At 38.8% G+C, this 17,601-nt stretch overlaps 2 protein-coding genes across 2 annotated transcripts in view; both read right to left on the minus strand.

Moving 5' to 3' along the window:
• Positions 1-2,672: 2,672 nt before the first annotated feature.
• The window catches only part of LOC310640811 (lipase member M-like), a gene marked incomplete at both ends in the record, with an annotated part of 74,623 nt that continues 59,694 nt past the window's right edge, over positions 2,673-17,601 (minus strand). Inside the window, one exon of the mRNA XM_083363327.1 lies at positions 2,673-2,906. Coding sequence (XP_083219453.1) covers positions 2,673-2,906 — 234 coding nt within the window. The remainder of the gene's footprint in view (positions 2,907-17,601) is intronic.
• LOC310641774 (lipase member M-like) lies at positions 5,703-17,219 on the minus strand. The gene is made up of 8 exons (XM_083365031.1): positions 17,111-17,219; positions 15,789-15,906; positions 15,347-15,545; positions 14,796-14,905; positions 12,588-12,724; positions 10,245-10,391; positions 9,770-9,841; positions 5,703-5,957 (listed from the first exon to the last, which is right to left on the minus strand). Exons 1-8 carry the CDS (start codon positions 17,210-17,212, stop codon positions 5,838-5,840), a joined length of 1,005 nt encoding a protein of 334 aa, XP_083221157.1. The 5' UTR covers positions 17,213-17,219; the 3' UTR covers positions 5,703-5,837.

The following is a 17,601-nucleotide window of genomic DNA, read 5'->3' on the forward strand; positions in this document are numbered from 1 at the left end:
AATTTCAATTCCCTCTATCACTTTTTCTCTATTTTTAAGTATTAAGTCCAGTATAGCTTTACGTCTAGTTTCCTCCTCCATCTTTTGGGTGACAAAGTTGTCGGCTAGTTTGGTTAGGAATCTGTTTGATCTCCCACTCACTGTAGAGTTTGTCTCCCAGTTGATATCTGAACAGTTGAAGTCTCCCATTACTACTGTGGTATGCTTCCAACATACATTTGTTAACTGGTCGGCAAAGAGTTTGTCTATTTCTTCTGATTAGTTGGGTGGCCTGTAATATACGCCTATAGTAATGTCACTTTTTTCTTTTATGTTGACCCATATACATTTTGGAGAGATTTTATCTCTGATCATGTGCATTTTTGCAGATATATAGTGTTCTCTTACATATAGTGCAACTCCCCCTCCTCTTTATGTAGACCTGTTTCTTTTGAACAATTTGTATCCATCCATCAGCCCATTCCATTCATGGATTTTGTCCCACCAGATTTCTGTTATGCCAACTATGTCATACCCTCCCTCATGTATAATAGTACACCCTATTTGTTCCTCAAGCTTTGAGCGTTTGTATATAAGCATTTAAGACTTTTATGCCTATCCATAGGTATGTTTCCTGTATCTCCTGATTATTGTTTGAGTTTTTCTTTTTTTTCATCACTGCCTACCTCATTGTTTGATTTATTTTCTTGGGATTTGTGATTGGTTTTGGGTTCTATAGATTCTAGAGATTGGTCACTCTCCCCCTTCAGTTTTAGTTTAAAGACCTCCTGATGAGTTGGGCCAGTCGTTTTCCAAGTACATTTTTGCCTGTTTTCCTAAGATGTAGCCTATTCCTTGCCAAGAGTCCTTTGTGTAGGAAATGCAGTCCATGATCCAGGAAACCAAAGTTTTCTTGTCGACACCAACCCTTTAGCCAATGGTTTATTTCTAAAATTCTTTTTTCACTTGATGGGTGTTGGCCTTTCATTGGGAGTACTGATAAGAACAATAGTTATGCTCCTAGCTTCTTAACTTTTTTGCCTAGTTGTTTTGTAATCCCTCACTATTGTACTCAGGTTGTTTGTTATGTTGTTTGTCCCAATGTGGGGGAAGAGGAGGAGGGGATAGTAATCTGTGGGTCTAATTATTTTGGTTAGGTTCTCAGCCACCTCTTTGATTTTTGCTCCAGTGAGACAACATACCTCCCTGGATTGTATGTCTGGTCTGCAGATGGATGGTTCTGTTCCTTTGAGGATAGAGTCTCCTATTACCAACACTCTCTTTACTTTTTTTGGGGGGGTGCTTTTCTGTTTATTTCAGGTGTGTTTGTTGATTTGGCTTTTGGGGGGACATTTGAAGTTTTTTTTTGCTAGGCGTCTGCATGTCTTCTTTGTGTATTGGGGGGTTGTGGGTCTGCATGTTTTGGTCTAAGGGGAGAAAAACATTGCTCAGTTTTAATGGGGCTGCTTCTGATTGGATTAGATCACCTAGTCTAGAGGTGATTAGGGCATGATTGATATACTGTAAACAGGGTTAGAATTAGAGATTACCTTGCAAACCAACCTATTGTTGCCTGCATCTTGCCAAGACGACACATACAGCATACTGATACATATACAGGATATATTTTACTATTTGTCCAAACAAATGAATGGGAACAGCCTGTTGTGTATTTCTTTTTCACCTGTGCTGAGTGATACACATGTGTGAATGAAGCTACAGACCGTGTTTGTGTGATAGGATTACCTATAACTTACTCTGTTGATACTAGGTTTTGGATTTGAGTGATGCATTGAGCTGAAGTGAGTTGTGCAACATTCTGATGCAAAATTGGTTTGGTTAATTTGTGGTTTAGATTGTGCAAAATAGTTGCTGAGTACTGAGTGTTTGTAAACCTCTTTGTAAGCCTCTACTTAATCCCACCTAAGAAAATTAAGCTTCTGCAATAGAAAGTAATCCTTGAATGATTCATGAAATCAATCTAGCAGGGCTAAATTACAAAAAGAGCAAAACTTCTTTCTCTAATCTTTTTCTATAATTGATTTACAACTGATCACTTAGCAACCGCTCAAACTTACAAAGGACCCCTCCCAAGTACTTACAAACAGGTTCTGGAGTTCCAATGTATTCCCCCCCCCCGTTATGAGTCTAGTTATGTTACAGCCGTTTGCAGTATCCTATAATCAAAAATTAAGATGTTTTGTCTAAAAACTGCATTTGCTTCCAGTTTTTGACAAAAATACTTCGTAATGAACGATGGGTTTGCTTCAGAATAATAGCCACAAAAAAAAGCTTGTAAATTCAAGTCGGTCACGTGTTGACCTGCTTTAACAACCATCATGACTTACAACTGTCCTGGGCAGGCTCCATTACTATTGTAAATCAACAACTATTTGTATTACACACACACACACACACACACACACACACACTTTCCTGATAACACTATTCCAAAACTGTATTTGTCTTCAGTCAACTGAATTCGGAGACAGGGACATGATTCTGATATGAGTGGGGAGCAATTTTGAGTGCAATTGTTTGAAATGGAAAATGTATATTGAAAAATTTACATTATTCAATGTGTATTACAGAGAACTGTCACTGCAGCCAAACAAACAGAAGGAGAATTACAGTGAAGATCATTACACTGATGTTCAAGTTATCCATTTTGTTTTATTTTATTTTGGAAAAGATTATGCATGTTTCTTCATCAGATCAATTATTTCATTATACACGCATTGGGGTGCATTCAGACCCCATATGAAATCGAGATGTGCCCAGTCTCGAATGGATTTATGATAAACAAGGTGTTTAATTTGAGGCAATAAAATAGCATTATCTTTTGGGTCAGAAAGTAAATCTTTTCCTCCAGTCCATACTGCAGTTGGAACTTTCATAGCGTCCACTTTATATAATGGAGGAGTAAGCTAGAAAATATATATATATATAACAATACAAATAATTAGTTAAAGCAATGGCTTTTTCAAAAAAAATTAAAGTGTATAAATGGAAGCAGAGTTAATATATTTAAATGATTTTTTATAGTTCTTGGAAGGCTTACAAACATTAAGAAATAAAACAATTATTATTATTATTATTATTTGGTGTATGATGCAAACCCAAAAACAACAATAAAATTAATGGAATGAAAATCAAAACCATTAAAATGATTTTAAGGAGCAGCATTAAAATACATAATAATTAAATGCGTGATGCAGTTTTACCAGTTTCTTAAATATTGGAAAGGTGGGGTGGGGGAACACTCCCTCCCTATAGCAACCATAACATAGGCAAGCAGCAAGGGGAATTTTCTGAAAGTGTCTCCTGATGATGTAAATCATCTATTAGATTCACAGTGGGACAGTTGTTCACTCAGATAGTAAAGACTTAAGCCCTTTTGGATTTGTGATTATTATTGCTTCCCCTTTTACATTGCTCCTCTCTCTCATAGGACTAAATATCGAGAGTGTTATAAGCATGTAAAGTGTCCTGGCCTCAAAATGGGTTGTTCTCTCATGAAGGCCCATCCTAACTCCATTCCTGTACATTTCAAGAGTTTCACATATGGTCAGAATAAAATAAAAAAAAATCTTGATAGAATGTGTGTCTGTTTACTTTATTCAGCATATATGCCATTCTGCCTGTCAACTGAGAATTTTAACAAAAATAATCAACTGTAAACAATGTGCTGAGGAATCATGTTGACATGTCATAACTAAATGTCCTGATTATAATGTTATCATGGCTTATTTTATTGTATGTTCATGAAATGTATATGCCATAGTGACATAGTGACATCCTTTGGGCTCAGTCCTTAAGTTGCTTTGCTGTGCAAATGCTTCTCAAACTAGTATAACCCAGAAATTTGTAGATAAGATGAAGAAATGAGAGAAGCTGGTGCAACTTTGTAGGGGTTTGCTATGAGAAGCAAGCAACAGTCATCTGGTTGCCAGGCTTTGTAATTACCGAGATATGCAAAAGAGGAAAGACGATGTAAAGGTAAACGATGGTGAAATAATGTCATGAAATAAGGATGATATAAATAGCTTCTTAGGAGACACAGACCATCCTGCAAGGATAGAATTGGGCTCCTCAGGACTGAAAAATGGCTCCTCTGGAGCAGTGTTTCTCAACCTTGGCAGATTTAAGATATGTGGTCTTTGGCTTCCAGAATTCCCCAGCTAAATGCTGACTGGAGAAATCTTGGAGGACTCCACTGAGTAGAGAAGGAGAGGAAACAAATCTGGAAGGAATGGTCTAGACCAGGGGTCCTCAATCTTGGCAACTTTAAGACTTGTGGAACTCAATTCCCAGAATTCCTCAGCCAACAAAGCTTCAGTTCTGGGAGTTGAAGTCCACAAGTCTTGCTACGGTTGAGGACCCCTGGTCTAGAAAAAAAGAGGAAGTGGCTGGTTTAATGAAGCAATGAGAGGAAACAAAAACAACAACAATGTAAAAGATTTAAAGTCAGACAAGAATGTAACTTGAGAGTGAGGAGAAAATAGATAAAATTTTCAAGTAAGAGAAAGACAAAGATAATAAAGAGCAGCTAGACAAGCTTTCTATTAGAACATATGACAAAATTGTTCACTTGCTTACATGTAAGAGATAAAGGGAGAGTGCACAAAACTTTTCCTACTTTCTGAGAGAGCCTGCTTGCAGCTTGGGTTCAACAGAGGTGAATCCACCCTTGTAGGAAGGCAACCCAAGTATTATTTGGAGAGAATATTGAAGGCAAGAGAGTGAGGAGTATGCCTAGTAGGAAGAGCATCCTCTGTTTGACAGCTGAGAGAAGAAGCCGTGACTGGAGAAAGTGATGCGCAATTGTGTGAATGTGGACTGTGGCCATCTAGGATGAAGTACAGGAGAAATCAACAAGACCCAAGAATTCAGAGATGAAGAGAAGAAGCTACTCTGTTGGGCAGGTCAGCTAAGGTTATTGAAATGTCTTTAAAATATATTTGCTTTTTTGTGTCCATTGATAGCAGAGCAAAATAGAGGGAGGGAAAGAAACTGCATTTGCCAAGCAGAGTATGAAGTAATGAAGCAATGGAATTCATTCCTATAGAGCTCAATAATTACTGATGTGTAAAAAATATTCTTGAATTCTTCGTGTAAATCTGGTTGTAGATTTGTGTGGTTATTGTTCTAATTCAAGAAGTAAAATAGAGCTCTTCACAAAATTCTGATTCTCAGTACTCAATATTTTCAACTAGAAGTATATCTTGGGCATTATTGGGTCAGTGGGGAGATATAATTGCCTCTTAGACTGCCCAGCTTGATATGGACATTTTGGTGGCATACTTGATAAGAAGAAACGAGCTGGAAGAAATTCTGCTTGACATGTCTCTGCAGGGGACTCAGCTTTCAATCCAATGCCTATTCTTTATTTTGAAGACTGTAAGCTACACTAACAATTTCTTATTGTTGCTGGGACCATCAGGACTCCATCTCCACCTTACCCTTACAGATAGGACTATCTGGTTATGCCCTAGGAAGTTAGATTTACAATGATGAATAGACAATAGACCAGTGTTCCTGAAAATTAAAATTCAGTTAAAAACAACATTTCTGATGAAGTCATGATTCACCCCCAATTTCTCTGGAATAACTTGGCTTCAACTAGCAATCTGAAGGCTATTAATAATGGAGAAAATCTTGCTTCCATGAGGAAGCTATTTCAGAAGACCACGGCCATCAGAGATAAATAACACTTACCTCCCACTTCCTGGAATTGGGGTTCTACTAACAGTTTCTCAGGGAAAGGCACTTTGGACAGATTGAGTCAGATTGGATGACATAGTCAAAGGTACAAGGTGTCTATGAATTATTTCTCCCCACAGACACTTTCTATGCTTTTATTTTTTTTCCAAAATTTGCCTATAAATGAAGAAATATTCCCATACCTGTTTGTGCTTTATTTTATTCTTCATCTCATCACCCCAGTCAAAACCCTTGAATAATCCACAACGAAAAGTCTAGCAATAAGGCAGGGATGAAATAAAATGCACTATTAGTGAATTAGTAATGTTTAATTGCAATCATGAATGTTCAAGTTATAATGGATCTAATCCCCTGGCTGTAGGAGAGTACATCCAAACTTCATATTCATGAAACAGATACAACTCTGCACACATTTACCTAGTAATCTCATTCTACTATTCTACTGTTTTTGAGGAGACACATATATTATTGCAGTATAAAATTTGATTCAGATATTTGACCTGGAGCTACAGAGCCAACTTGCTTTAAAACCTGATATGCACATTTCAGTTGGACCTCCATCAAAATGCAACTATCTTGGTCAAACATAATTCCTTAAACTGTCAAGGTAGAAGCTATTTTGACTAAAACTTTTTCTTCAAGTCATATTCAAGAGTGTCTAGCCCTAAGCCTTCCAGTTCCAGCTGTCCACGGATATCCAGCTTTGGTGGTGGTGGGAATCACCTGAAAGCAAAAGGGTGGTGATCTCCAAAATGTCACGAGGTTGGCCACAACTACACAAACAAAGCCTTCCTTTGTTTTATATGTGTGGTATGTATGATGCATGTAAGGAGTGGGTCTGTAAATTCAGTCTTAACCTTTTTGATGCCTTCCTGAGGATGTTCATGTCTGATAGCATTAGTCCAGGATGCACTAAGTCTGATATGAAGGACAATGCATGATTTTTTTTTACCCATTATGTTCCTTGACTGCTTTCCTCCCAGCCTTAAAACAGCTTTGGGTTACAAGGATATTTTGCAAATCTCAAATAGTGCTACTGCCTATACTGTGTGTTGACAGGCTCCTCCCCTTCAATTTGTCTATTTATAAATATGAAACTCTTAGAGAGAAAGCCTAGACTTTTGGTGTTCTTTCATTGGAGAAAAATATAAGGCATATAATGCCCTAATTCATAACTTGTGCGGTTATTCGGGAGACTTTATGTCCACGGGAGACCACCATTGTCCAAATAGGCGGGAGTGAGTCCCTCCTCCTGAGATGCGGCTCTCGGGTTCAGATGGGCTTGTTACTCACATACCTGGCACCCAGCTGTGTGGCAACAAGCCCTGCCCGGGCTGCTCGACGCCCTCTCAGGATTGGCGGTGGAGTTCCCCAGGCTTATAGTTCTGGGTGACTTCAATCTGCCTGCCTGGACAGGATTATGGCGAGGCTGAGCTCCACCACCTGTTTGTTGGACCCATGCTCCTCCTGGCTGCTTTATGTGGCTCAGGAGGAGACACGAGGCTGGTTCCAGGCAGTAATAACTGCTTCCTTGAAAGAGGGTATCTTCCCCACCGCCTTGAAGGAGGCGGTGGTGAGACCCCTCCTCAAGAAGCCTGCCCTGGACCCGGCTGTTTTAAATAACTATCGTCTGGTCTCCAACCTTTGCTTTCTGGTGAAGGTTGTTGAGAGTGTGGTGGCACATCAGCTTCCTCTGTTCCTGGAGGAAACTGATTATGTGGATCTGTACCAATCGGGTTTCAGGCCCGGTCACAGCACGGAGACAGCATTGGTCGTGCTGGTGAATGATCTCTGGCGGGCTCGGGACAGGGGTTGTTTCTCTGTCCTAGTCCTATTAGACCTCTCAGCGGCTTTTAGTTTAGTTTAGTTTAGTTTATTAATATTTCTATACCGCCCTTCTCCCGAAGGACTCAGGGCGGTGTACAGGGCAAGAATAAAACATAAAGTTACAAAAATTAAAAAGTTATTAAATACATGCCCATAAAAAACAATAAATACATTAATAAAACCCCCAATAAAATGATAATAAGAACCCCTGCAATCCCACCCTCAGGCCAGGCCGGCTTGTTCGAACAGGTATGTTTTCAGATCGCGGCGAAAGGAGCGAAGATCAGGCGCCGTCCGGAGCTCAACCGGTAGCTGGTTCCATAGCTCCGGAGCGCCCACAGAGAAAGATCTCCCCCTGGGGACCACCAGTCTACATTCTCTGACTGGTGGCACCCTGAGGAGTCCCTCTCTGTGGGAGCGCACAGGGCGAAGGGAAGTTGACGCCGGCAGCAGGTGTTCCCTAAGGTACTCCGGCCCCCTGCCATGTAGGGCTTTAAATACCATAACTAGTACCTTGAATCTCACCCGGAAGACAACTGGCAGCCAATGCAGCTCACGGAGCAGAGGTGTGACATGGGAGTATCGGGAGCCTCCCAACACAACTCTCGCGGCTGCATTCTGTGCCAGTTGGAGCTTCCGGGCAGCCTCATGTAGAGACCATGGTATCCTACTGCAGCGTCTCAGGGGGTTGGGAGTGGGAGGCACCATTTTACGGTGGTTCTCCTCCTATCTCCTGGGCCGCTCGCAGTTGGTGTTGATGGGAGGGCAGAGATACGCCCCGAGGCCTCTTGTTTATGGAGTTCCTCAGGGGTCGGTTCTCTCTCCCCTCCTGTTCAACATCTATATGAAGTCGCTGGGTGAGATCATTCGTGGTTTCGGGGTGGGGTATCATCAGTATGCTGATGATACCCAACTTTTTTTCTCCACCCTGAACCAACCCAGTGATGCCCTCGCCGTGATGTCCCGTTGCCTGGAGGCGGTCCAGGTCTGGATGGGGAGAAACAGGCTTCGTCTCAATCCTGCCAAGACTGAGTGGCTGTGCATACCGGCATCTCGGACTAACCAGTCCATTCCATCTTTAACGATGGGGGGTGAAGTGTTACCCCCCCGTTGATAGGGCTCGCAACTTGGGCGTCCTCCTGGATTCACGGCTCAATTTTGAAGATCACATAGGATCCGTGACCAGGAGGGCTTTTGCCCAGGTTCGCCTGGTGCAGCAGTTGTGACCCTATCTGGACCAAGATGCCCTATGCACAGTCACCCATGCGCTTGTGATCTCCCGGTTAGACTACTACAATGCTCTCTATATGGGGCTGCCCTCGAGGACCACTCGGAGGCTTCAGCTGGTGCAGAATGCTGCTGTGCGAGTTGTGATGGGGGGTTCCCGATACTCCCATGTAACACCTCTACTCCACGAGCTGCATTCGCTTCTGGTTGCCCTCCAGGTGAGATTCAAGGTGCTGGTGATGACCTATAAAGCCCTAAATGGCTTGGGTCCGGGATATTTGATGGAACACCTGCTGCCGGCATCAAGTTCCCTTCGTCATGTGTGCTCCCACATGAAGGGCCTTCTCAGGGTGCCACCGGTAAAAGACTGCCGGTGGATAACACCCAGGGAGAGGGCCTTCTCAGTGGGTGCGCCTGCCCTTTGGAACCAGCTGCCTGTGGAGCTTAGGACTGCCCCCGACCTTCCGTCATTCCGCCAGGACCTGAAGACCTGGCTCTTTGAGCTTTCCAGCCCAGGCTGAGAGTTTTTAAATGGGGTTTTATATTTTTTTTCAGGGATCAAATTTAATTATTTTTAACTATTTTTAACTCTTGTATTGTATTAACGTTTTTTAAATACTTTGTAAACTGCCCTGAGTCCTACGGGAAAAGGGCAGTATATAAATTCAATAAACTTAAACTTAATTTTTTAAAGTTTAGCCCCCCGCCAGAATCAGCCTCAAAAATAAATAAATTAAACATGTTTAAAATACAAAATCATATTTGTCTATGTATTTTTGTTATTGTTACTATACATCTGTGTTTTCAAACTTGGGAATTTTAAGATGTCTGGACTTCAACTCCTTGCTAGCCTGGGGAATTCTGGGATCTTAAAGTTGCCAAGTCTGCACATTTTAAATTTGCCATGTTTGAAAAATACTGCTATAGATGATGTCTTATTTGTGCAAATGAGTAACACTATTTTAAAGTATCACTTCTTAACAAGCAATAATATTGCAATAAGCAAAGTTACCTGGCTCCAGTGCAATATATTCTGAACTGATGTTCCAGCTGGGGATCGGGCCGCATATATGTTTATTCGACTCTAAAGGGAGGGAAGGAGGAAGGAAATGTTAGTCTCCTTGAAATGAACATTGAGTCAAAACACATTTCTAAATAAATGTTTTTCCAAAGTTTTAACTGAAAACTACATTAAATATTTTAGAAGCATCAAAATCAGTACACAACTAAGCCCCACTGAATGCATATAATAGCCTTCAAAATGATTTTAAATATACTTAGATCTATTATCCTTGCATAACATTATTATTTCTGCATCTTGTTTATGTCTACATTACTTCTGGTAGATACGGTTAATAGTTATCCATAAAAAAACAAAACCGAAGTGCAGCTGTTTGTAAATTAAGGTATATTTTAACATGGGATTGCTTAAATAATGTCCATCTATGGTATTTTGTGACCAAAGGCTATAAGCAGTCAACACTCACCATATTTATATTTCTCATGTTATAGCCATTCAGATGGAAAAAGACGTTTCCACAAACTCTAGCAAAGAGATGCCGGCTGCAGAAAGTAGCAAGAGCCTTTCTAACTAGCCACTTCTGGGGAAGGAATTCTCTTTTGCCAAGCAAGGTCTACAAAATACCAAATAAATAAATAAATAAATAAATCTGTCAGTTGACGTAATATGTAGTTCTCATGTCTGAATATTCTTCGTGACTTCTGCTATTACCACATGGACACAGTAGAGGAATTATATGGACAAAAGGGCAGGAAAGGTAAACAGGCAGTAGCTTTAGTGGATGACACTTGACATTAGGTGAGAAGGAAGGCTTCTCTCTACATGGAATGGGAGTATTTAAAATAGTTTGCTTATGAAAAGATAATAAACTAGTCTTTAATCTGATACCTGAAACAATAAATATTTGTTTTACTTTTTTTGTTTTTATCCCGTTTTTATTACTTTTATAAATAACTCAGGTCAGCAATCATACTTAACGTTCCTTCCTCCTTCTACAGGTTCTCAATTTACAACAACAAATGGAGCCCAACATTTCTCTTGTTAAGTGAAACATTTGTTAAGTGAATTTTGCCCCATTCTACGACCTTTCTTTCTACAGTTGTTAAGTGAATCACTGGAGTTGATAAATTAGTAACCCAGTTGGTTAAGTGAATCTGGTTTCCCCATTGACTTTGCTTGTCAGAAGGTCACAAAAGGTGATCACATGACCTTGGGACAGAACAATGGTCATAAATAGGAACCAGTTGCCAAGCATCTGAATTTTGATCACATGATTATGGGAATGCTGCAAAGGTTGCAACTGTGAAAAACAGTCATAAGTCACTTTTTTCAGTGTGGTTGTAACTTTGAACAGTCACTAAATGAACTGTTGTCAGTTGAAGACTACCTGTATTTGTCCCACAACAACAATCCTGTGAGGTAAGTTGGGTTGATAGAGAATGACTGGCCCAAAGTAACTCAGCCGCCTTATTAACATTATACCAGTCCATTCAGGAGTTTTATTACATTCAAACGGCTATTTCTCCAGAAAGTATTACCTGATGACACCCTTATTCACTTTTTGTTTAATATAATCAATGTATATGATCACCAGTTTGCTGGTGTTTTTCTGGGAAGCTAACAGAATGGTAACTAATTAACAAAAATAATACTAATTAATTAATACTTTAAAATAATTAATAAAAATAAAACACAAACTTATATTTCAGCTTTAGATGTATTGCCCAACCTTCCAAAGGCTGCATTAGATTTCTGCATAACTGCATGTCAAGGAACATATGCATCTGTTGTTTGGAGTTGGTTGCATACTGTTGCATTTATATTTCTGCATTTATATTTCTGCAAATATCAATGTTCTGGCTAGGGGATGCTCAACAACAAAGCACCAACAGGAACCAATCAACATGCAGGATGTGCATCTCCGCACAACGTGTAGTTGAGATCTGGGAGGTGTGCATGTCAGCCTGTCTCCAACCTTTTGCAATATATGCTTACCCATCAACCCCTTCACAGCGCAGATATGTGTTGATGCCTACACACAGTTGTAGACAAGTCTAAATCAAGCTTGAAATGAGCATCTTTAATCAATAATCTGGTCTTGTGTTACATAGAGCAGGGGTGTCAAACATGCCGCATCACATGATGTGTTGTGACATATCATGACTTTTTTTCCCTTGCCGTAGCTGGGGTGGGCGTGGCTTTTGCATGACGCATCCGGCCCATGGGCCGGCAGTTTGACACCCCTGATGTAGGGCTTTACAGGTGATAACCAGTTTCTTTAACTGTACCTGGAAGCCTACTGGAAGCCAGAATTCGTGAGGTAATGGTATTACATAAGCATATTATGGTACACATATAATTGCCCATGTTGTTGAATTTTAAGCAACTGCAGCATCCAGACAGTCAGATCCATGTGCAGCTCATTGCAGCAATCCATCATAGAGGTGAGTCAGGCTGGTATAACCATGAGGAAGAACTGGTGGAATTGACACTTCAGTTAAAAGGCCCTCTTAGCCAGACCTGCCACTGTGGTTATATGCCATATAGACAGGTGCATCTATTCTGATAGAGGGTAGTCAGAAAAACCAAGGTGGCAGTCGTGACTAATATTGTGTTTGTGTTTCACATATAAAAGGATATCCCTTTGATTGTGAAATTGTGACTGCTATTTTCAATTTGCTGACCATAATCTGTGATGCCTTTACATACAGAGATAAGACTACTAAAAGCTAGTGAAATTTTCAAATTAAGGATATGTCCTTTAATGACTCTTTGGATGAACAGAAATTGGAATAAAATATGAACTTACCCGAAGGAACGTCTCTGGGAGATTAAGAAGTTTTACTATAGGACTTTTGGCATACTTAATTCTTGTCACAGGAGCTAAGGCAAAAAACATTTTGATTTTCTGAGCCACTTCTGGCATGGTTGAAAATGTTATAAATGCTGAGAAAAATTCAAGAAGAAAGAGACAAAAAAAGATTTTTTTAAAAAAGGAATAAAATTTACCAGGAGCTTTCCTTCCCACGCTCTTTAGTTTACACAGTAGCATTTCAATATATTGGGCATATCTATTTTAATTACTCAATAGGATTTTACGAATGCACTTTTGTATGACTATGTTTTTCTGACACAGTGCTCACATACATGCATGCACAAAGAGAGTGGCTCCATGTACAATACAAACTGTCGGGGCAAAGAACCAAGAGCACACACTGAGTTCAAAGCATGGAAGAGTTTTTTATTCTTATAAGGCAAGAATCTGGTCAACTAATGGTCAAAACTAAATGGGTCAACTAGATAAGGGTCAGCAAAATTCACAGGGAGCTGGACTTGGGTTTCCTGTGGCTACAAATGATTCCAAACTCATGACCTTTCAGCTCAGCCTGCTCATCTCCTTTCTTTTAACTTTCAAACATCTTTTGAAACATCCTATGTACAAATCCTCTTGTAGAATACTCAGTTTACCCCAGACACCAAATGCACTCATAGAATGGGACACAAGGCTGAACAAATGCCAAGGACATCTGCAGGTGAGTATTAAGATAAATAAAGATGGTGAGTGTCACTGTCTGACTGTAACCATCATCTTGCCTTTTTAGACCAATACTTTTCAGACACCCGTGTGTGTGTGTCCTTCCATACTATACTATATCATGCTGTCCTAAGAAATATGCATTTGATATTTATTATGATAAGTTGTTATCATCTATGACATAGATGGCAAGTTGTCATCCTCATCCATATAAAAAGAGAGCTGATTAGGAAAGATCTCTCTTAGATCCCTTTTTATATGGTGGAGCTGTCCCCACAGATATTTGTATGTGGACAAATAGCAGGAAAGGTAATGACCATTCATGGCAATGAATAGTGGACAAGGGATGGGCATATTTATTCAATACTATGAATCCACTCTTGAATTCACTCTTGATAATTGACTATTTTATACTAAAAAATAGGCCAAAACACTTTATTGTAATGCTTTCAAATTTATAGTCTTTAAAATGGTTCTCTGTACCTGAAGCATTTTTGACTCAGTTTTATCATACCTTAAAGCTTTTACACATACACACACACACACACACACACACACGGGGGGGGGCTTATAGAAGCCTAATTTTCTTAATGTTTTTTTATTGTTGGCTTAGTTTGCTTCACTTTTGGTGAGTTAGCCAATAATCACACTAAATCGGTAGGAACATTTTAAAAACTTTATTTCTGAGCAAATATAAAGAATTTACACTCCGGACTAACATCTCAAAGCAAGCACATTGCTTCACCTCACAACAGGTATTAATATAGTTTGTACATTATATCAGCTATTCTGATTGGCTGGCTAAATTTACCTCACCACACACCTTATCTTTTGGTAGACTTTTTTCTACCACAGGAAGATTCTCCTAACTTCCTCCTAGGGTTGCCCAGTAGCTTATATAACCTCCCCCCACCTTCTAACAACTTCTAGAATCCTCTTTTGGTGCCATCATTATTAGTAGTTTTGCTATTCAGTGATATAAAAGTGACAGAACTGAAGAAAGGTGTAGCAATGTTTTGTGAGGGGAGGGGGAAGAAAAATATCTGGAGGGTTAGAGGTATCACCTTGGCCCTTTTTTGTTTTTTAGCACCAATAGTAGCTGCTCTTATATCCCAATAGGCCTCTGTTATTTGAAACTCTAGCCTAGGCCAACTTTGACATGAGAGGTGGAGGTAACAGTGCAATAGAGTCACAAAATGAAGACAACATAACAATGAGGAAAAAGTATGGCTACTCTGCTTCAGTTCCTTTCATGAAAGCTTCAAAGGAATGCTGCTGGTGGGGCTTGCAATCATATTTCTGACCTGAATGAAATGAGAACTATCAAAACTTTCAAGCAAGGTGCAAATCCAGTGTAATACAATTTTAATATTAATCTTCTTCCTCCTCTTTCCTCATAGTATGAAATTCCTCCATAGTTAGACTGCTATAACACAAATAGTTATAACCACATTCCATATCAGTTTTTATTCATTTACATACCTATTGTAGTACCCTGTGAGTAGCCAACATAGTACAATTGTTGTTGGCCAGTTTTCCGTAGAATGAAATTGAGGACAGCTGGAAGATCATACTTTGCCATTTCATCAAAGCTAGGAAAAGATACAAGAGGAAAAAATTAAATGCAGCAGGAAAGAATTTAACACTCTGATTGGGATTCTAAAAGAAACCAAAATAATGTAGGAATGTTATATACAATAGTTATCCTCTAGATGGTATATCAAAAATGCCTATTCAGTATTAGCTTCATATGGAAATATATTCCATAATTTTGAAGAAACAGTTTGCAGACATATACAAATATTAGAATATTGAATATACAATGTTGAATATACAATATACAATACAATATTGAATATACAATATGGATTAGAAAAGATGTGCTCATCCCTAGAACCAAATACCAGAACTCACTGAATTATTTTGGACCTTAAATGTTTATGGCATGATATAGACATTATTTTCTCTTTTCATTTCACTTGAGATTTCGTTTCCCTGTTGCAAAATATCAAGATTGCAATAATTAAATATACCTGAAAGCCCAAAATTCATCTTCACTCACAGACAGATTTTGGTGACTTCTGGACCAAGTATTTCCTCTGCTGTTTCCAATCCAAACGTCATATCCAGCATCTGCGAGGATGAAACCCAAACTGTTGTGGGCCAAGTTGGTAACCCAGTTGCTTCCATCTCCTAGCAAACCGTGCTGGAGAAAAACTACAGGTTTCATACCTGGAGAAATAAGATATTAAAATTAATTTGATATTAAAATTAATTTGTTTTACTAGGAATAAAAGTGTCAAAAAGATGGAATGTGGGGAAAATTGTGATTTCTCTATGTAGGATATATTAGGTTGGACTAGGATTCAATTTATCTGGACAGTTCTCATCTATTCACTCATAAAGATAGTCCTAGATATATGCTTATTTTTTCCCTCATGTGTTTCTACTTTATCCCTTATTGATTTATCTCACCAAAATCCATTTGATAGTTTCTGCCAGATGGAATTCTATTCAAGCTAAGAATATAGCCATCTGCTGTCATCACTTTATACTCCTCACTCAGATAGCCTTTATGGATGATAAGTTCATTCTGCAACAGAGTAAAAACAAACCAACAAATCAACAGATATTTTAAGAATTTGTGGCACAGGCTAATCTCATCTTCTGGAATTATGTTTGATGTATCTGCAGCTGAGCACTGAATGATTATTAGAGAAATATAGTTTTAGGAAACTGACAGCAAGTTGCAAGGATAAATTCTTCTGTCATACAGTTTTTCCGCTCTCTCTTTTTAGGGCTGTTATAATAGTGTCTTTTAATTTGCCCCTCATTTTCTAGGTGGTGTTTTTCCCCCCTAGGAATCATAAAACTAATGATTTAAACAACGCCATATTATGCATCTTTTTAAAAATAAATATTAACCAGAAAGATGTGAGGGAAGATGGATCATCAGTTGATGGGGACATATTATTTTGCCCCACATCATAAGCCCTTCTTGAATTTGGAGTAATTGGGCTTAAGTGAAAATCAAAATAAACATGAGAATGACTTGAGTCTCTATCATCCATAGAAGATCATTTGAATAAAGAGATAAATTTAGTATGATCTTTTGCATCTTATGTTTGTAAAAATTGATGTTATTTATTCATCAGGTCTATGCAAAATGTTCAGGAGGCTTTTGATTAGTTTAGTGTAAAGTTGCCTTGATTTATATTCATAAAGTGGGAGGAAAAGGCATAAGAATCTTGAAGATATGTGCATTTGATATACTTCCAAGACTTTTAAACAAGGTTTCAACAGAAGATAGAAATGAGTACCACATCTCTTTTACCTTACCTTTGGATAACTAAGTGAAACAACTCAGCTAGCTTTCCTTAAACCATTGGCTGTTTTGATGTATGAAATGTAGACTGAATGAACCAATCAGAATAGAACATACTTTGGTATATTGCAACATATATTAAATACATCCTTTAAAAAATAGGTGAAGAAAATCAATCGTGTAAATTGATAAAATAGATGGTAGATAAAGGTGTTCTGTGCACCTTTGGCATCTAGTCATGACCACGGAGACGTCCTCGGACAAGCGCTGGCTCTTCGGCTTTGAAACGGAGATGAGCACCGGCCCCTAGAGTCAGAAATGACTAGCACGCATGTGCGGGGGAACCTTTACCTTTATCTTTTAATTAATTTGGAAATACCAGGAGATAATGAGTCTAACTTTAAAAATATGAGAAGCACCTTTAAAGTTGGGCATCGTATTCATTTTCCATGAATAGTGAAAGGCAACTTACAATATTCATAAAGGCTTCTGAATCCGCAGCTCTCTTTGTCCTTATTACTTTTGAGTAGGCAAATCCATGAATCAGGCATATCATAACAATGAATGCCTGCATCCTGTGCCTGTTTAACAAAAGATGTAGATTTCTTAATGACTGTGGGCACATATAACAATGAAACCATTTTTCTTATTAAAAGGCTGTATGACCAAAACCATTCTAATGGCTACAGTTCAATGTCACTTCTGTTTGAAAATACTTTTTCTCTTTTCTAGAAACAACTAAAAATTAGAATCTAAATGCATTCAGTTTGTTCATATGAACTTATAGAATAAACTTCTAATGGAAGAAGAAGAAGAAGAAGAAGAAGAAGAAGAAGAAGAAGAAGAAGAAGAAGAAGAAGAAGAAGAAGAAGAAGAAGAACTGAAGCATGTCTTGCAGATCAATAAACATTGAAATGTCAGAACAATTTCATACATATTCAACAGTCATATTGCTCTAATAAT

The sequence above is a fragment of the Vipera ursinii genome (assembly GCF_947247035.1).
Source record: "Vipera ursinii genome assembly, chromosome: 5".
NCBI lineage: Eukaryota > Metazoa > Chordata > Lepidosauria > Squamata > Viperidae > Vipera > Vipera ursinii.

Excerpts from the sequence above, each read along its gene's own strand:
- LOC310641774 (XM_083365031.1), bottom strand. The coding sequence starts at position 17,212 with ATGCAGGCATTCATTGTTATGATATGCCTGATTCATGGATTTGCCTAC. Across the intron at positions 15,907-17,110 it reads CAGAAGCCTTTATGAATATT|AATGAACTTATCATCCATAA; the intron begins GTAAGTTGCCTT and ends ACTCTGTTGCAG. Across the intron at positions 5,958-9,769 it reads ATATATTGCACTGGAGCCAG|ACTTTTCGTTGTGGATTATT; the intron begins GTAACTTTGCTT and ends CCTTATTGCTAG.